At 32.7% G+C, this 22,540-nt stretch overlaps 1 protein-coding gene across 1 annotated transcript; it reads left to right on the top strand.

The window, feature by feature from the left end:
• Positions 1–21,091: 21,091 nt before the first annotated feature.
• Positions 21,092–22,141, top strand: LOC139842326 (uncharacterized). The gene has a single exon (XM_071832477.1). It carries the CDS (start codon positions 21,092–21,094, stop codon positions 22,139–22,141), a length of 1,050 nt encoding a protein of 349 aa, XP_071688578.1.
• Positions 22,142–22,540: the final 399 nt, after the last annotated feature.

Here is a 22,540-nt window from a genome sequence, read left to right as displayed (position 1 = left end):
AGGCTTAAGTAAGGGGGAATCTTGTTAGATTGAGACCTCTAATAAAGCATTGCATGACTAAGGCATTATCGACCTAAATTGATTATGGTAAGGCACCCCAAATAAGACCAGCATTCATCTTTAATGCTTCACTATTTTTCGTTAAGAGTGCCGATGTCTGTGCTCAGAATCAGAAGTTGCTTTTGATCTATATCTCCAAGCAGCAAAACGCGATTCGGTTGTAATCAAAATAGCTAGCCATTTGTCCCGCACCTCCACTACTTCTACTCCACCACCACATCCACATCACTATTTCTCGAAAATTTCAGAAAATGAGATTCCTTCCGAAAACTCGATGTTATAAACCTCTCAAGTATCATGGCAAAGGTCTTGAAAAAGTTTACCGGCAAAAAGTTTCTCGAGATGAAGTCTCCAAAAAAAATGATTTTCAAATTCTGAAAAAAGGAGCAGAACTATATAAAGAGAAATGCCGAAGAGAACTCGATCGAAAATGATTAACAATTGAAGAAAAGTTCCAAAGTGCTTCTTAAAATACTTTAGCACTCCTATCTATCCGAATAAAAGTCTGTATAAAGACCACATTACCCTTTTCATCTCACCCCTCAAAACAACTTCACTACCACTCCAAAATTCCTTTCCCATCATTGACAAATGATCTATAAAGCTGAGATTACCACCGTTCTCGCATTAGCAGCAAGGATTTGAGTCTTTATCAAGCCTATGACGATGGGTGCAGCATGACTGGCTATGAGTGTATTCATTTCTTAGATCTATAGAGAACCCTAAACACTTGAGTGATTTGAGTGACCTGTGAAAGCTAGCCTATGTCATGTAACCTCCTCGCATGCTTGCAGAGATAACTTCAATTCTAACAAAGATAACTCATCTTATCTTTTACTCTTATAAAAAAAGCAAATCTCTTAGGCTATTAGAAAAGAAACACTGAAAATATTCTTAAGAATGAGAGTTTGCTTGAGGACAAGCAAAGTCTAAGTGTGGGATATTTGATATCGGCTAAAAAGTCACGTTTTCACCCCGGTATTAAGGCCCAAAAACAACAAAGATTCAAACTTTATTGGCAAAATACCCAATTCATCGGTTAGAATTGAAGAACAAGTAATTACGAAGGCGGTAAAAAAGAATCAAGAGAATCAGAGTTAAAACGAAGATTCTAGAGCGAAAACGGTGAAAGACAAGAAATCAAGTTACGATCCAGTGAATCAAGGCTGACCAGCATCAAAAACGGCCTGCCATACGGCCTGCCATACGGCCTGCCAAATACGGCTCAACAAGCGACCTGCCAGGCAAACGGCGTGCCAAATACGGGCCACCAAACGGGCTGCCAAACAGCCTGCCAGCCGTATTTTGGCAAATTCCTATTCTATTTAAAGGGGCTTTGTCATTCATTCCAATACACACTTCAATTCACTTCTTTCTCTCTCTTGTACAATATTAGTCATACTCTCAAGGCCTTCGACTCCGTGCGAGAAACCTAGTACCCGGAGAAGAACGCTGAAGATTGTATTAGGAGCGGTCTGAAGTCTTGAAGTTGTCACTTTTGTATTCGGAACTCATTTAATCTACTTGTACTTCTATCCTTTATCTTATATAATGTTTTATGATATTGTTGCCATGATTAGCGAGTAGTTATATTTAGTGTATGCTATGATGTAAGCAGTTATAATGCCGAAATAATATTATGGTCTGTGTATGCTGTTGAAATGCTTTCTGATTATGCTTTAAACTCAATCGCTTTTCCAACTAATAGAACGTAGTTATAGGCTCTGTTATTGGGAAGTCGCGAACCCCAATTCAGAGTACACTATCTGTGTCACCCCTTGGTAAGAGAAGTCTATCGGATACATCGTAAGATCGACCGAGGCACACCGGTTGTCGTAAGTCTATCGAACTTTGGATTCCGACTGAGGACTCTTTCGTAGTGAAACATCTGACTAGATCCTTAGTACATTGTCAGTCCTAGACCATGCTAGTGTAGACACCAAGGATATAAACTTCGTACGTGCACGCTGAAGCACAGCGGTTGTTGTAAGCTGTACCTCTGCTAAGTAAGGCCATGGAACCTGGTTAGTGTTGACCAGTACACTGCACCATAATGCGGTCTCAAGTATTGCACCCCGCTTGAGGAATTCTTAGTTAATTAAGGAACTGTTTGTTTAGACACATAAAGGATTGGACCGTTAGGATAACCGAACGTGTTCATGGAAGTCAGCTTGGCCATGGTGTTCTTTATGGTTGAACTCTTTTTAAGGGCCTAACTACCTTTTACAAATCATTAACGAAAGCATTGCAACGCATCACGTCTCTCGGATATGGTAAACCATGTATTCTATTATGCTTAAGAAAGTTTAGACCATTTCGGAATGTTAATACGTCACCCAACCGAGTCGCTCAATTGGATGAGCCGTCTGAATGTGTATGCCTGTAGTCAGACTGCACGGGCGTCGGGGGTAAGGGACGTTGCTGTCTATTCAGAATCTTCAAGCCTAACATAGTACCCAATGATATGTCTTATGACAGGGGCGTTTAGGACCAGTGTAATGAATACAGGGCCTCTGCCTATTCATGAGCCAGCATTCTATAATCTCGGCAGAATAACTGATGAAGTCATAGTATGCACTCACTTTAACCTTATCTGAATTACGAATTTTATCGCATTTACTTTATCTGTCTTATAAATTAGAAAACCCAAAATAAATATTCACTACTCCCTAACTATCTTAGGCTTAAATATATGTTCGATTCTACTGATATCTCAAAAATACGACCCTAGGTCATACTTTCCTTACTTATAAGGAGTAGTAGGATTTAGGCCCCGCTAAATATAAATTTAAAATAGTACCTTCCTCCCACGAGTGGCTGATCCTGGCGAGTCGCGGCCTGACGAGACCGCGCGAATAAAAACCGTCCGTTTTGGCCATATCAATATATCATATATATCAAAAGTATGTCAAGAGCGTATAATATCAAAACAAAACGATTTTACCCCGTAACAATACATGTAATTGTCGAGATCATTATTATACCACCAATTGACCTGAGGTCAACAGTGCGGGACGTTACTCCCAATAGCGCTATCTATAATAATTCCGTTTGCCACTTTAGTTCATCTAGCAATTAATGATATTACAAAGCAGGGATTCGCATGTTTCAAATGAACACAATAAAAATACTCATGTTGGTCGCATAATAGTTTGTACTTGTGTCTATCATTTATAAAAATAGTACATGTATTCTCAACCCAAAAATATAGATAAAAAGGGAGCAAATAAAACTCACGAAAAATCAGTTTTAGTATTTGTATTCATTTCATAAAACAATTATAAAATATTGCATGTATTCTTAGCCCAAAAATGTAAAGAGTAAAAGGGATCAAATGAAACTCACCTTAAAATAGCACATCAAAGATTTCACTAGGAAGTAGCTGTAATTGAAGTATACTAAAAATCTTAACCTAGAGATAGAATGTACGATCAGATGTTGTCTAATAGACATAAGTATAGTAACTATACTAATGATAATGGTTTTCTCAAAGAAATTTCATTTTCGGAAAGGTTACTATCTATGAAAAGTTTTCACTTTTAGTAACTTTCTAATTATAGAAAGTTCGGGTTATAATCATTAACAAGATGTTGTACGACTATCTCAAATCTCGTTGCTATCATACAAGTCACTTGAATGATCAGTTGTTACCGGGCGCCCAGGATTCTTGACCAGAATCTATGTCATGGCATTCGAAATCCACAAGCAGTTTCCATAAGGCAACAAGGACCACCCTAGGCCATATGTAGCGGTGAGGTTCATATATAGTGCATGTTATCTTGATTATAACCTTCACATATTATAGGTGTATAAACTTTTATTATATAGTTAAGTTAATTATATATATACATACATATATATATATATATATATATATATATATATATATATATATATATATATATATATATTGTAAGATCCTGATTTCCTAGTTGTTTGGGACGCCGTCCAAAATGGTGGGACGTCGTCCCAGTGTGAAGGGCTGGATGCTGTCCAGTAATCCTGGACGCCGTCCAGATGGACTAGCGGGCCAGCTGTTTTGTTTTAGATATTTAAATGGGTATTTTGGTAATTTCACATGAGGGACAACTTAAAGGTCTCAAGATCAGTTTGGTGAGCCTCATTACTTCATTTTCAACTACTCTTTCACTTCCATTTCAAGTTTAGAGAGAGAGGAGGTTTTTAGAGTGAGAAAGCTCAATCTAAGGAGGAAGAAGCTTGTTTCGGGTTAAAGCTTGAGTGTTAAAGTTGTTCATCTAGTCCCTAGCTACGTTTTGATTGTTGTGGTAAGTCTTAACCTTGATTTCCTTGCTTTAATTGTTTAAGGGTTAGGGTTTGGGTTCGAGATGAACATAAAACCCATTTGTTAGTGATTTGGGGGTTTTTGGGTAAGTTTGGGTCATGAGTACTCAAAGATGACTAACCTAGGGTTTTGAAATGTTAAATTGTGTTTATGGTTCTTAAATGTTAGTAAATCACTAGCAAACTTAGTATTTAAAGTGAATGGGTGTATTTGGGTATGATAGTGACCCAAATGAGTGTGTTAACCTTGAAATGGGTCAAATGAGTCCTAGATGACCTATGTGGGTTAATGGGTGCGAAAGTGTGATAACCTTGTGTTAAAAGGTGTATTAAGACCATAATCGAATTGTTAGTAAGGGTTTGACGAAATCCCGACCTAGTGTTAAAATGAATGGTGCAAATGGGTCATGTTTGCACTATGGGCCAAATGGCACTTGAATGGCGATTAGGTTGGTTGACCGACTTGAATGAATGATTGATATATGTGCATAATGTAATAGGTACGTTACCTTGAAGTTAAGAGCTTGATTTATCAATTCACCGAAGGCGTAAGGTGAGTGGAATAATTATGCGTGTGCATATATAATGTATTTATTTGTGTAGTATGAATGTGGAATTGTCGCGGTGTTCAAGACACCACATTCTAAGTAACGAGTGGTATTGTCGCGGTGTTTAAGACACCACTCATTGGTTTGATTGACATGTGGTATTGTCGCGGTGTTTAAGACACCACATTGTCATGGGAGTGGAATTGTCGCGGTGTTCAAGACACCACTCATTGTTTTGATTGATATGTGGAATCGTCGCAGTGTTCAAGACGCCACATTGTCATGGGGGTGAGTTAGGCGCGGTGTTCAAGACATCACCCGGGGGATTAGTGATTACGCGGTGTTTAAGTAACACTAATGGATGTTATGAACTCCGACGGTCTTTTTCGAATACCGTTCCCTAGTATGATTGGTTAACCATGGTTGTGTGAATTTCTGTATTAGCATATTTAATTGTGAACTATATGCTTTTGGAATCGCTAGCTTATTATGATTGCGGATATTTGTATATGCATAATGTTTGCATAGTTGTCGAATTGCTAGCTTGTATGCGGTATTGTGTAAGTGATTGCAAGTAAGTAGATTATATATGTGTGTGTATAATTACTGCATTCACTAAGCTTTAGCTTACCCTCTCGTTGTTTACTTTTTTTTAGGCTCCGGCGTGGACAAGGGCAAAGGCATTCGTTTGGAATAGTAGTGGCTCTCGGGGGGTTTAGCTTTTTGGAAATTCGGCCAAGAATTTGGGTAGTTTAACCCCAAACACCATGCTCTAGTGTCGTTTGGAAATTAAACTAGAACGGTCGAAACTTGTAATTTTGAACGAAACTAGTAAAACGGCTGATGTGGGCCCGATGTTGTAAAACTCGATTTTATTGTGGAAACCTCCTAGTTTAACTTATATTGACATGTTGTGAAAAGATTTTCGTTTAAAAGTGTCGAGAAGCGGGTTTTCCGCCCACGTATGTGGGACAACCAAATCAGTAAACGGCAGTTCATTTGGACGCCGTCCAGACCTTCTGGACGCCGTCCAAAGCTTCTTTGCTAGACGCCGTCCAGATGTATTGAATCAGAAAAAAAAATTAGTGTATTTTGAGATAATGAAGTTCGGTCGTTATATATATATATATATATATATATATATATATATATATATATATATATATATATATATATATATATATATATATATATATATATATATATACACACACTATTAGTATTACATAATTATTAATAGTTTTATAATTATATACGCATTATTATTCAAGCTATAATTACTATATTGACTTAGATCAATTTAATATTTATAATGTACTAATTACTAACACATACAATATATAACATAATTAGTTATACTATTTGTTATTTAATTTACAAGATACTTAATAATATAGTACTTTATTAACCCAATATTATCCATAAATACCTAAATAATTAATTAAATACCTAATAATCATATACATAATTTTTATAGTCTTAGTTAATTATAAAAATCAGTATAAAAATTTAAGAAAGTATTTTATTACAATTTTGTATTTATATTTCTTTTTTATTCTTAATTTAATCACAAAATAAGTTTAATTCTACATAAAATACCAAATAAATATAAATAATTATTTTTAAAATTTTTATAAGTTTCTTACAGTTAAATAACTTGTAGAAAAATATTTATAAAAATATTTCTTTATTTTTAAAATTATTTCCTTATTTACCTCCTGTTTACATAATAATAGTGTTTAATTATGTAATAATTATTATTCGACCCATAAATTAATTTTTATAATTTTTTCAGACCTAGACAAAGTTTATAAACCCAGAAAAATTATTTATTTATTTTTATCTACTGTGTATATTTTATTACGAATTTTATATGGTTTTCATGTTTAATTAGTATTTAATTGGTAATTAACTACAAATAATATTCCAAAACTGATCATAATTATTTTTATAAGTACTACTACTATTCTAAATAATTTCCAAACAAATACTACTGATGTGAATATTTATTAACAATTTAAAATAACAATTGAGTAAAAATACAAGAAATAAATAAAATGAATAAAAATAAATAAGTAAATGAAAAGGAAATATTACCTCAAGAGTTCTTCAAGTTTTTAGAGAGGGGATTTTTGTGTGATTTGTGAATGAGAAACTATGAGTCTAGGGGTGTTTCTATAGTGCAAGTATTAGAGTGTTATTCAACATAAGGATGTTCTAATTTATGATTTTATTTTATTTTATAATTCTTTTAGTCAACAATAGGTGGTACTAGTTTATATTGTTTTTTTATATATATATTTTATTTTTAGTCAACATAAGGATGTATTTGTTTAAGATTCTTTAGTCTCATTATTATTATTATTATTATTATTATTATTATTATTATTATTATTATTATTATTATTACTATTATTATTACTATTATTATTACTATTATATATATATATATATATATATATATATATATATATATATATATATATATATATATATATATATATATATATATTACATTTACTACATGATATGTATTATTTTCTTTTTACTAATTCATGGCTTGTATTTTATTTAGTTCCCAATTATTTTATTATTTATATAAATGTCACTTTTTATTTATTACTTATAGATTAATAGTTATAATATTACAGAAGTGCATAATTATTTACGAATAATTGTTCGTATATCGTCGGAATTTGTTGAAGTTTAAATGAATCAACTCAAAAAATTTTGAGACTCACTTTAACGTGTCGAAATCATAGAAAAATTAGGTTTAAATTTAGTCGAAAATTTCCGGGTTGTCACAGTACCTACCCGTTGAAAGAAATTTCGTCCCAAAATTTGATTGTGGTTATCATGGCTAACAATAAAAATGTTTTCGTGACGAATATGAGTTAATAAATAGAGTTTTATCACTATTGAGTAATATAGATAAAACGATTCGATTACAGGATGAGTATAAACGAAGCTATCGTAAAAGATTGAAATGAAGAAATATATGTTTGCTTTAACTTTTGACGTAGTCATGATTGATTTCCGAAATTCAAGGGATTAAAGAAAATCTTCATAATCTGTACAAGATTTGATTCTCCGGTAATTAAGGAATTTGAGATTTTCTTTGATTAAATGCGGTGAATTGCCTCGATTGATGTGCCTGGTATCTTCACCACTTCTATACTTTATTTCTCGATTCATACTTCCAAAAGATTCTTCAATATGCTTCATCCAGTTCTAATTCTGGATATAGTCCTGACTTATATATCTATCGTGCTTCTTTTTCATCTGTCGCCGGAAGAGTCAGTTTACTCTACTATGATCTTGGATTTATTGTGTTTTTAGTTCTCCCGTGTCTTTATATTGCTATACGCATTGATATACACGGTTTGTAATTTTGGTGTCGTTATCGGGCTTTATATTTTCCCTTATATGTCGAAGCTTCATGCCTTTGTAAAGCAAGTAATGGTCCAGAATTCGTAGGTATGGAGTTTCAAATGAACCTAATGTTCTAAGTAGAAAGGAATGTAATATCATGATTTGATTTGTTACATTATCAGAATTACTGAGGATAGAACTATCAAGAATATATGTTCTTGATATGTTCAGAGTTTAAATAGAATGTAAGAGTCGTGTAACATGGTAAATGATGATTATAAAGTCTATGAATCATCATCTTCCATAAAAAAATTTAGCATGACTTACTGTAATATAATTACGTTGGTCTGACGTCATTATATTATACCAACTCATGCTTCAATTCCCAACACTTCTTCAAAACATTTATAATTTAAACTTGAATTTTACAGAATATAGAAACTAAAACAGTTTCCTTCATGTTTTGCTCAATCCGTCATTCAATACCAGATTTTCTTTTAAGCTTTTCCAACACACAATTCTTTATTATTAAGCATTTGGTCATTAAGACCATCTACGGCCTTTGCTGCTTCATCAGCATTATTAGGGTTAACGAATCTGAATCGTTGGTTATAGTTCTAAGGTGTTTTCAAGAATTTTGAAGAATATACAATGTAACATATTAATGTGAGATATAAATATTTCTCGGGTATTACCTACCCGTTAAAATATTTTCACAATTAACAATTTGTACAAAAGGATTTTTAATTACAATCTTTATGACGATATACGTTCATATATGTATTCTTCAGATATAATATAGATTTAATGAGTTAATATAATATTAAACTCATTTGATTTACGGTTGGAATGAGAATAGATAATCTCCAAAACTTGAGATTACATAATCGTCGTGGAATATTTCTTTAATGAAGTTATGAATCAATACTTCATTGTTCATTGTTATTGATATACCTCGGTATATGATGTTGGTGCTCGTGGAATTTTTGTGAAATTCACAAGGCACGAATGATGTTTTCTAGAAAGTTTCGAGTACATCGAAAATAGAAGTATACAATCAAACATGTATTCGAATAATACATTTGGTTTATTATGAAATGGAGTTTATTGTGTTGAAACAGTGATTAACGATTGCTAAGTCATTAACGAAGGATGTACATCATAGCATATTAGTGATATGAATTAACCAAGTAGTACATATTAGTTAAGATTCACACGTAATAGCTTAGTACGAAAAGATTTGTTATTGTTCCAAACCATATATATATATATATATATATATATATATATATATATATATATATATATATATATATATATATATATATATAAGGTATACATATATAATTCTTCAGGAAAAATGAGTCAATACATCTTAACTCATTATTACTAATATTCCTTGGTATCTATGGGGCATATAATGTTGATGTTGGAGGTATCAAGTGTGATGTTGAGGCGTGGGATGCGGATGTTGTTGTTGGTACTGATGTTGCTGTTGCTGATGCTGGTGGTGCTATCGGTGTTGGTTATGCTGCTGGTGCTGCTGATGCTCTTAGATTTTGCACCATATTCTCCAAAGCCGTTACTCGAGCGCGAAGCTCGTTGACTTCTGGTATTATTCCGGGATGATTGGCGGTTCGGACAAGCGGATGAATAAGATCTAGAATTCTAGATATTATATACTTGTGGCGGGATATCCTGGAAATGAGGGTGAAAATGGTGTTCCGAACGGGTTCGCCGGTAAGTGCTTTAGGTTCTTCGCCAATAGGACAATGTGGTGGTGAAAAGGATCACCTTCTTCACTTCTACATTGATTAAGTCGACTACGAACCCATCCCCAATCCATCCAGAAAAGATGATGACTGATTGGTTCGTTCGTTCCGGTTACGCTGCCTGTGGAGCTCGAGGAATCAAGTGAGTAATCCATATTATGTGTTTGGAATAAGGGTTTCGATATGAAATGGGTGTTGGATACTGAATTATATATTCGTCTCCTTGAATACGTATATATAGCAAAAAGATTTCCGTAATTTACGGAGGAAATTTAGGAAAAGTGTTAGACAAAGTCTATTGGGATAGATATGATAAGATATGATTTTTCTATACTCCATTTATGGAATAATTGCAGTATGACGTGTCTAGAAAAAAATGATAAGTATGTAATCAGATAATCTTTTAATTAAAGACTTTCAATTCGTAATGGCCTATTCAGGTCTAGGGGCTTGAGCTATAGGATCCTTTAAATCGGTAATCCAAACCCTTCCATTCTAGAGTTTCGTAGACGCCACTCGTCAAGAAAATTCAATGATAAAAAATAACGAGAAAGCAAAGATTTTGAAAGTAATGAATATGAATAGTAGAGATTTCAAGAATCATGGATAACATTTCATGTAATAAATATGTAATACACAAAACCATGATAGATGACAAAGGAATGTCGAGAACGGTGTCGCATTTAAATGTGGTGGCAAAATTAGATAGTACTTAGGAAAGTGAGCAGAGTTCTTAGATTGGCTTGGCATTCTAAGGAAGATTAAGGAATTTTATAAGTAAGTTTCTAAGGTATAGTGTAGCATTTAACAATTAAAGGCAACAATTAAAGGCAACAATTAAACGCACTATGGTCAAGAAAAGTTGTAATCCTACATTGCTAAGGTACCTAATTGTATAAGGCACATATAAAATGCAATCCTGGTTCTCTACAACAAAACTGCTCTGATACCATTTCTGTCACACCCCCAAATAGGGCCTGGGGTATTTGTGACTAATTATATCAAATCACAGTTGTATAAACGAGAACGACTCTATATGAGACGTTTTATTGAGTTTTGCAGCGGAAGATAAATAGATTACATTGTATTTAGAGCATTAAATGTTTTTAAATGGAATGATAAGTAATGCATGAAGACTCCAAGCATGGCAAGAAATCATCATCGAAGCAGCAGATATACAGCGGAAGCAATATTAAGTACCTGAGAATAAACATGCTTTAAAAAGTCAACACGGGGTTGAGTGAGTTCATAGGTTTATTATAAATAATGATTTCAGTAATAGATCACAAGATTTAATATAATAAAAGACGATATATCATATATATCAAAAGTATGCTAAGAGCGTATAATATCAAAACTAAACGATTTTACCCCGTAACAATACATGTAATTGTCGAGATCATTATTATACCACCAATTGACCTGAGGTTAACAGTGCGGGACGTTACTCCCAATAGCGTTATCTATAATAATTCTGTTTGCCACTTTAGTTCATCTAGCAATTAATGATATTACAAAGCAGGGATTTGCATATTTCAAATGAACACAATAAAAATACTCATGTTGGTCGCATAATAGTTTGTACTTGTGTCTATCATTTATAAAAATAGTACATGTATTCTCAGTCCAAAAATATAGATAAAAATGGAGCAAATGAAACTCACAAAAAATCAGTTTTAGTATTTGTATTCATTTCATAAAACAATTATAAAATATTACATGTATTCTTAGCCCAAAAATGTAAAGAGTAAAAGGATCAAATGAAACTCACCTTAAAATAGCACATCAAAGATTTCACTAGGAAGTAGCTGTAATTGAAGTATACCGGAAATCTTAACCTAGAGATAGAATGTACGATCAGATTTTGTCTAATAGACATAAGTATAGTAACTATACTGATGATAATGGTTTTCTAAAAGAAATTCCATTTTCGGAAAGGTTACTATCTATGGAAAGTTTTCACTTTTAGTAACTTTCCAATTATAGAAAGTTCGGGTTATAATCTTTAACAAGACGTTGTACGACTATCTCAAATCTCGTTACTATCATACAAGTCACTTGAATGATCAGTTGTTACCGGGCGCCCAGGATTCTTGACCAGAATCTATGTCATGGCATTCGAAATCCACAAGCAGTTTCCATAAGACAACAAGGACCACCCTAGGCCATATGTAGCGGTGAGGTTCATATATAGTGCACGTTATCTTGATTATAACCTTCACATATTATAGGTGTATAAACTTTTATTATATAGTTAAGTTAATTATATATATGTATATATATATATATATATATATATATATATACTATTAGTATTACATAATTATTAATAGTTTTATAATTATATACGCATTATAATTCAAGCTATAATTACTATGTTGACTTAGATCAATTTAATATTTATAATGTACTAATTACTAACACATACAATATATAACATAATTAGTTATACTATTTGTTATTTAATTTACAAGATACTTAATAATATAGTACTTTATTAACCCAATATTATCCATAAATACCTAAATAATTATTTAAATACCTAATAATCATATAATAATTTTTATAGTCTTAGTTAATTATAAAAATCAGTAGAAAAATTTAAGAAATTATTCTATTACAATTTTGTATTTATATTTGTTTTTTTTTATTCTTAATTTAATCACAAAACAAGTTTAATTCTACATAAAATACCAAATAAACATAAATAATTATTTTTAAAATTTTTATAAGTTTCTTACAGTTAAAAAACCTGTAAAAAAATATTTATAAAAATATTTCTTTATTTTTACAATTATTTCCTTATTTACCTCCTGTTTACATAATAATAGTGTTTAATTATGTAATAATTATTAATTCGACCCATAAATTAATTTTTATAATTTTCTCAGACCTAGAAAAAGATTATGAACCCGGAAAAATTATTTATTTATTTTTATTTACTGTGTATATTTTTATTACGAATTTTATATGGTTTTTATGTTTAATTAGTATTTAATTCTTAATTAACTACAAATAATATTCCAAAACTTATCATAATTATTTTTATAAGTACTACTACTGTTCTAAATAATTTTCAAACAAATACTACTGATGTGAATATTTATTAACAATTTAAAATAACAATTGGGTAAAAATACAAGAAATAAATAAAATGAATAAAAATAAATAAGAAAATGAAAAGGAAATATTACCTCAAGAGTTCTTCAAGTTTTTAGAGAGAGGATTTTGGTGTGATTTGTGAATGAGAAACTAAGAGTCTAGGGGTGTTTATATAGTGCAAGTATTAGAGTGTTAGTCAACATAAAGATGTTCTAATTTATGATTTTATTTTATTTTATAATTCTTTTAGTCAACAATAGGTGGTACTAGTTTATATTTTTTTATATATATATTTTATTTTTAGTCAACATAAGGATGTATTTGTTTAAGATTCTTTAGTCTCTTCATTATTATTATTATTATTATTATTATTATTATTATTATTATTATTATTATTATTATTATTATTATATATATATATATATATATATATATATATATATATATATATATATATATATATATTATTTTTTTTACATTTACTACATGATAAGTATTATTTTCTTTTTACTAATTCATGGCTTGTATTTTATTTAGTTCCCAATTATTTTATTATTTATACAAATGTCACTTTTTATTTATTACTTATAGATTAATAGTTATAATATTACAGAAGTGCATAATTATTTACGAATAATTGTTCGTGAATCGTCGGAATTTGTTGAAGTTTAAATGAATCATCTCAAAAAATTCTGAGACTCACTTTAACGTGTCGAAATCATATAAAAATTAGGTTTAAATTTAGTCAAAAATTTCCGGGTTGTCACAGTATATGATTAAATGATATTTTTCATGTCACTCTGAATTATGTGATATTTATTTTTGATTTTTAAATACTTTAATTTTCAAATACTTCATGAATAAGATCCGTGGGTAAACCCGCGACCCGCGAATATCCGTGAGTACGGGCATGGATCTAAAAATATATCCATTACCCAAGATTCACGGGCTAATGGATCTTCAAAAAAATCCGCGGGTGCTAGTGATGGATGTAGTGGATCCGCGCCCACGACCTACTGGTGCCATCCTTACGAACCGCTCCCTTTGTTGAAACATCAACCAAGCCCGAGCAACCGTCGAACACGTTTTATCTGACACCCTTCGACAACCAATTTCCTTAGTGACTAGGAACTCTAATCCGCCCACATATTCCATAAACCCTGGAATATTGACCAAATACCATTGGTCATCCCATTTCCAAACCCCGCAAGCACCAAATTTCCCGATACTCCCACTATCGACTTTCAACCCGATGCATATTGTTCGTTATTCAACCGCTCTAAACCGAGAGAAAAACACCCTCCTGAGCTTCCAAAACAAACTCACATCTCTGAAGAAACATAGCTCGCATCGCTCTAAGTTTTCGAGAAAAAACCATCTCGCACTCGCGTCATCAAACCCGAAAAACTTCATCATAAAAATTAGCCATATTCGAAAAATCATATCTCAAGATCCAACAGTCCGATCAGCCTCAAATTTTTACCACGTGTATGTCGGTAAGTCTACTATCCACATACAAAATATCAAGTCGATCCAACGGTTAACGAACCCGATACGAATTTTCTTCTACAGCAGCTCCCGGAACTCCGAATTTGAAAGTTCAATTATTCTTTCGCACGGGATCGCGAAGAACGTGAACTCATATCCGAAACCCGGATCTCCCAAAAAATCTCTCCGCAACCGATCGACCCGACTCTGACTCCGTAACCCTTCGCGAAAAATAAATCACCATCATAATGCAATCAGCGTCCCGATTACAAAATAACTTTCAAGAACCGTCACCCGAATCTTGTGTGATCAACTCTCACGGATACATAGACATATCCATGAGTTCTTCGCGACCAACTAAGTCACCTGGTCTCGATACATGTTGCAAACAAAATCCCTAGCTCTTCATTTGATCTAACTTTGATGGAAAATTCGAATCATCAACCATATCGAAGAAACTTGCTTTCAAATTCGCCATCGCTCCCAAAGTCGAAACCTTGAGCTCTGATACCACTTGTTAGGATTTAGGACCCAAACAAGACAGGTGATTTATACTAATCACCATACCCACGAACGAAAAACGAATAATAAAGCATAACGATAAATAAAAGTATAAAACGACACGAAATTTAACGTGGTTATATCCCAACTCCAAAACACGAAGAAGGGTTTAGTCCACGGACGCAAACCGGAGATTTTTCACTATTAATTTCGTGCACACATGTTAGGGTTACAATAGGTGTTTATATAGGCAAATCTAAACAAGGAAACAACTTAAAGAGTAAGAAAACGCGTTTTTCCTCGTCAGGCTCCCGGATAGGCTTAAGCCGCGCCATGGCTGGAGGAGTCACACCGTGGCTTAAAGCATAATTTCGAAACTGACAGCTTTGCAACCTTCGAACCTCAATCCAAGTGTTGAGCCATGACGCGCCTTAATAAGCCACGCCGCTTCTTAACACTAAAACACAATTTTATTGTTATTTTGATATCCTTCACATATCTAACATAAGCATCAGGATTACTTGATACAGAAACAGAACCAATTCGATATACGAATTGATTCAAATACTAGTGGCATTTATAAGTTCCAAAACGGTGAACATTGATTACGTAAGTCCTAGAGTGACATCTAATACTTTCATAATATCGATTGCACTCGTACAATGGAAATATTATATTGCATGATTTTTTTTAGTATACGTGAATTTCCAACTTGTTTTTTATATAAAAATACAAGATATACATTTTAAGCTAAAAGACATATAAATGAAGCCGAAAATTGATTGACGAGAGATTGAAACTTTAAACCATATTTATAAACTCGAATATGAAACACATGAAAGTGTTTCTTTAAAGAAATATTCTTGTGATGACATTTGAATATAGACATAAATGAAGATATGCTAATTCTCCTTGTAATATGACAAGTACGAACGACGGTATCCTGTCATGCTATCGACATATGTACATTAATATGTTAATGCCCGAAAAATCATTTGCAATCATACATATTTTTACTATATAAATTAAACACCCTTTTAAACAACACGTATATCAATGATTTGAAAATTAATTACTTCCCATAAGTTACAATTGTGGAGTTCAACTATGAATATTCTCTACATTTCACCTCCCCTATACATTATTTATGTAGTATTGAATTTTTTTTGTTGTTTTATATATATATATATATATATATATATATATATATATATATATATATATATATAGTAAAGATCCTGCGCTAAGTGGATGTTAGTGGGATAAGGGGATAACTGATTTTGTGATTTTTATATCTTTAGTTCTACAACTCCGATTTTTTTTTATAAAAAAATTGCTGGTATCAATTTTCATTTTTTAGATTCAGAAAAAAATATTTTTTTTTAACTGGATCCTTAACATATATCTGATGCATGTTAGCTGTTGTTCATGCACCAGATGTATGTTAACAAGAAAAAAAGAGAAAAAAAAAAGACACTTGATTAATGAAAAATAGTGTTCAGGGTTTAGTAATTAGGGTTTGGAAATTAGGGTTTAGAGTTTATAATGAGTTTTTAATACGAACGGTTTAGAGTATATGGTTTAGGGGTTAGAGTTTTGGAACAATATCACCATTTATGAGAATTAGTATATAGTTGAGAATTAAAATAGAATGAGACTTTTTTTTATTATTATTAAAAAATTTCAAATATATGTCATAAGAAATTTATTTTAATTACCAATATTTCTAACTACTACTCCGTATTATATTACTCGTAATAATTATATACCTATATCTAAAAGGCAAAGATCAACTTAATAGTATTATTCCTTTTCCCGCTTTCCGCAAACTTAACCCCCCAACTTTTATTAAAATACAAATCGCACCCCCACTTTATACTCTTATTAAAATATATACCTATATCTAAAAGTCAAAGGCCAACTGAATAGTACTATTCCTTTTTTCGCTTTTCGCAAACTTAACCCCCCAATTTTTATTAAAATACAAATCGCACCCCCACTTTATACTCTTATTAAAATATAAATCGCACCCCCACTTTATACGTATATTTTTTCCCAACTTTTATTAAAATACAAATCGCACCCTCACTTTATACTCTTATTAAAATACAAATCGCACCCCCACTTTATACGTATATTTTTTCCCAAATTTCACAAACTTAACCCCCTAACTTTTATTAAAATACAAATCGAACCCCCACTTTACTAACTTTTTTTTTTTTACTAATATTCAATTTTCACAAACTTAACCCCCTAACTTTTATTAATATAGAAATCGAACTCCCACTTTATACGTATATTTTTTTCAAATTTCACAAACTTAACCCCCTAACTTTAATTAAAATACAAATCGAACCCCCACTTTACTAACTTTTTTTTTAAATAAAACCCGAACGCTAAAAGAAGCAACTTTCACAAAAGGAACAACCCTTCAATGTTAGATGTCGAAAAAAATTCTAGGCCAAATGAATAGTACTATTCCTTTTTTCACTTTTCGCAAACTTAACCCCCAACTTTTATTAAAATACAAATCACACCCCCACTTTATACTCTTATTAAAATACAAATCGCACCCCCACTTTATACTCTTATTAAAATACAAATCGCACCCCCACTTTATACGTATATTTTTTCCCAAATTTCACAAACTTAACCCCCTAACTTTTATTAAAATACAAATCGAACCCCCACTTTACTAACTTTTTTTTTTATACTAATATTCAATTTTCACAAACTTAACCCCCTAACTTTTATTAAAAAAGAAATCGAACTCCCACTTTATACGTATATTTTTTTCAAATTTCACAAACTTAACCCCCTAACTTTTATTAAAATACAAATCCGCAAACTTAACCCCCCAATTTTTATTAAAATACAAATCGCACCCCCACTTTATACTCTTATTAAAATATATACCTATATCTAAAAGCCAAAGGCCAACTGAATAGTACTATTCCTTTTTTCGCTTTTCGCAAACTTAACCCCCCAACTTTTATTAAAATACAAATCGCACCCCCACTTTATACTCTTATTAAAATATAAATCGCACCCCCACTTTATACGTATATTTTTTCCCAAATTTCACAAACTTAACCCCCTAACTTTTATTAAAATACAAATCGAACCCCCACTTTACTAACTTTTTTTTTTTTACTAATATTCAATTTTCACAAACTTAACCCCCTAACTTTTATTAAAATAGAAATCGAACTCCCACTTTATACGTATATTTTTTTTCAAATTTCACAAACTTAACCCCCTAACTTTTATTAAAATACAAATCGAACCCCCACTTTACTAACTTTTTTTTAAATAAAACCCGAACGCTAAAAGAAGCAACTTTCACAAAAGAAACAACCCTTCAATGTTAGATGTCGAAAAAAATTCTAGGCTAAATGAATAGTACTACTCCTTTTTTCACTTTTCGCAAACTTAACCCCCAACTTTTATTAAAATACAAATCGCACCCCCACTTTATACTCTTATTAAAATACAAATCACACCCCCACTTTATACGTATATTTTTTCCCAACTTTTATTAAAATACAAATCGCACCCTCACTTTATACTCTTATTAAAATACAAATCGCACCCCCACTTTATACGTATATTTTTTCCCAAATTTCACAAACTTAACCCCCTAACTTTTATTAAAATACAAATCGAACCCCCACTTTACTAACTTTTTTTTTTTTTACTAATATTCAATTTTCACAAACTTAACCCCCTAACTTTTATTAAAATAGAAATCGAACTCCCACTTTATACGTATATTTTTTTCAAATTTCACAAACTTAACCCCCTAACTTTTATTAAAATACAAATCGAACCACCACTTTACTAACTTTTTTTTTTTAAATATAACCCGAACGCTAAAAGAATCAACTTTCACAAAAGGAACAACCCTTCAATGTTAGATGTCGAAAAAAATTCTTTTTTACAAAATAGATCAAGACTTTTTTTTAACTCGCATTCAAAACGGAGCCCCCGGCGCGAATCGAGGGCTCCACAACTAGTATATTCTAAATTACAAGAGAGTGTCACCTTCAAATGTCAAATATTTATTTAACAATTACGAGTTCATATACTTGCTCCAAATGGCATTATATTTTTCGATTTCAATCAACATGCTCGTAACTAAAACGAGTTAACAAACATATACGGCGTACTAATAATAAAGACAACCCAACGACAACGCGCTTCTGGCCAAGTGATATTCCCATTTCTTGTGTTTGGGCTGAAGTTAAGGTTTTGAGTTTCTCTCAGCTCACCATCTTTTTTTTTTTTTTAAGGCAAGTTGTTGGCATCGAATACTCTCATTTGTCACACACGCACTACGGAGCTTCAGATTAACCTCGAGAGGGGTTTTATCCCGGCTCCTTTCAGGATTCAAACTCGGTTCGCATGCCCATCGGAGTGGTTTAAGGATCGAGTTCCTGCAATGCGATTCGGGTTCCCTCCCGAAATTACATGCGTGAATGGCAAATGATCGCGAATGTGGTTAATAACCCTCTGGATGATGCCGACAACTTGCATTCGAAAAAAATAATACTAAAAACAGTTATAAACAAATAAAATTTTTCCTAATGTTCTTGAAATAATACTCCGTTCGTCTCAATTCAATAATCCACAGATAAACGGACTCACATTTTAATAAATATCATTATAACACTCTACTTTCTATTCACATTAGAGTTTTACCTTTTACTTTTTACATACATTTTATTTTACATGCAATAAAATAATGGTATAAAAAATTTTATCTCGTTATTTTTATTTTTATTTATTTATAAAAGTGAACTATTAATTGAGAACCTAAAAAACATGACTATAGAATTGAGATGTTGTTATTGTGGGAAAGGAGGATGATGCAAATGACAAACTGGATGATGTTGTTATTGTGGAAGATGGGGATGAGAATTCGAATCTGGAAGATGATGACGATGAATTCATTGATGACACTTTTGATGAATCTGGGGATGAAGATGATATCCCGAATCCTAACACTGAAAGAGTGGAAGAAACTCAAAACTTCTATTCCAAGCAAAAGGAGCAAAGTAATTCCGGCAAAGGCAGACGGAGTGATTACCGGAAAAAATCTATCGGTGGTGAATATGAAGAGTCCGGTTGTTGGGGGGCGAGAAACCTATTCCAAGAATTCAATGATGATGTCGGCGCAATTAATGTTGACAGCTAAAAAAGCACTTGTTCCAAAAACCCTAATGAAAGCAACGGTTACTCCAGTGATGATGAAGAGTCGGGTACAAATCCCCAGATTGATCCAGTGGGTCATGAGACTCAAAAAGCTACCCCGCTCATAATTCCTGTATCGGTTCAAAATTCTTTTGGGCCTCCCAATGGACCATCAGATGTTGCAGGCCCAGTAGATAATTCTGATACCATTCCTTCCAATAAAACCTCACAACCTATTGGGCCCAAGCCCAATCCTGGATCTTTACCTCCCAAACCAAAGGAGCCCAAAGGTAAAGTAATAAAAAAGAAGAAAACTGGTACGAGTGCTGGAATTAACAAGAAACTTAACCATGGTACGGCATCCAAACAAGTTGCCAACGAAGAAAGAAAGAAGAAGGATTACTGTTGGTCCTCCATCCGTAAATGGAAGTCATCATCTCGAATGATGAACATCAAGAACGCAGCTAGAAAAGGTAACTCTGGAACTCCAGCTCTAAAGTCAAAGTGTTCATCGTGTGTTAACAATAGCGTGAAGAATTCAAAGAAATCTATCCCTTCCAAGAATCAGTTTCCAGTAAATTCCAATTCGAGCTTCAATTCAGATGGGGCAAAAATTGGAGGCTCACAATCATTCAATCCAATCAACAATGAGGAAATCTACGATTTTGGGTGCCAATTGGGTCTAAAATGGCAGCGCAAACCTCAAACTCAGTAAGTGTATTTCTTTTCCTCAATCGTAATTTCTTGTTTCAAATGAAGATCATCTCCTACAATATTAGGGGTTTTGGTTCGGGAAAATTAAGCAAATTCGGGGAAACAAAGAAAATCATTTTGAAAGAAAAGCCTTCCTTCTTAGCTATTCAGGAATCTAAACTTCGTGTTGTTAATGAGACTTGGGTAAAATCACTTTGGGGTTCGGACAATTGCAACTTCATACAGCAAGAAATGATTGGTAAATCGAGTGGACAACTTCTTATCTGGGATACTATCGAGTTTGATGCCACTGATGTTATTAGGTTCGATTGTGCCATTGGTATTCGTGGAATTTGGAAAAGCAACGGGGCTATCTTAAACGTCCTAAATGTGTACAGGCCCCACGACGATAGCAAAAAACAAATTCTGTGGGATCAATTGCTTAAAACGGTCGAGAATGAGGATGAAGTATGGGTTGTTTGCGGAGATTTTAATGAGGTTAGGTGTGACTCGGAAAGGTTTAATTGTGTTTTTGATGCGAATAGAGCGAATAGATTCAACAATTTTATCAACTCAAGTGGCTTGATTGATATACCAATTGGTGGGCGATTATTCACTCGAATCAGTGACGACGGGACTAAGTTTAGTAAATTGGATCGTTTTCTCGTCTCGTGGAAATTTCATTCAATTTGGGGTAACATCTCAGCTGTAACCTTAGATAGAACTAAATCCGATCATTGTCCGATCTTTCTAAAAGACGCTGAAATAAACTATGGGCCAAAACCTTTTAAGGTTTTCGACATCTGGTTTGACGACAAAGATGCTGGCAAGGTGGTTCATGAAGCATGGAACACTACTGATTACTCTGGGACCAGAATGGATATTAAATTCGCTGTTAAATTGAAAGGAGTGAAAGCAGCCCTCAAAAGCTGGAGCAAACAGAATTTTGGGCAGATTGATATGGAGATCGAGATTCTAAGGAATGAAACTACTGAGCTCGAGTTAAAAGCTGAATCGGTCCTATTAAGCGAGACAGAATTGGAATCGTGGAGAGAAAAAAGGAAATCATGGCTTGAAAAAGAAACGATAAAATCTTGTATGTTAAAGTAGAAAGCACGAATTAGATAGGCCATTGAAGGCGACGAGAATACAAAATTTTTTCATTCACTTATTAGAAACAAGTATAATAAGTGTAACATCCGTGGTCTTCACATCGATGGAGTTTTGAACGAAAATCCGAATGTTATCAAAGATGAAGTTTTTAATCATTACATGGCAATTTTTGAGGAACCGGATCCCTTGAGACCATCCCTGTAAGAACTGCATTATTGTAACAAACTGAAACCCGGGCTAGTTGTAAGTTGCCTATTTTGTCCTTAGAGTTTGTGCTTAGTCTTAAGTGCTTTTATTTTAATTATTTTATTAGTGTTTTATTATAATTGTGTTGTGACCAGTTTGTGACAAGGGTCCCAGAACAGGTTGGTTTATTTAATTTGGATTCCGTTAGGA

Source organism: Rutidosis leptorrhynchoides, chromosome 4 (assembly GCF_046630445.1).
Source record: "Rutidosis leptorrhynchoides isolate AG116_Rl617_1_P2 chromosome 4, CSIRO_AGI_Rlap_v1, whole genome shotgun sequence".
NCBI lineage: Eukaryota > Viridiplantae > Streptophyta > Magnoliopsida > Asterales > Asteraceae > Rutidosis > Rutidosis leptorrhynchoides.
The sequence above is the reverse complement of the archived record's forward strand: the minus strand, read 5'-3'. Positions and strand labels throughout refer to the sequence as shown.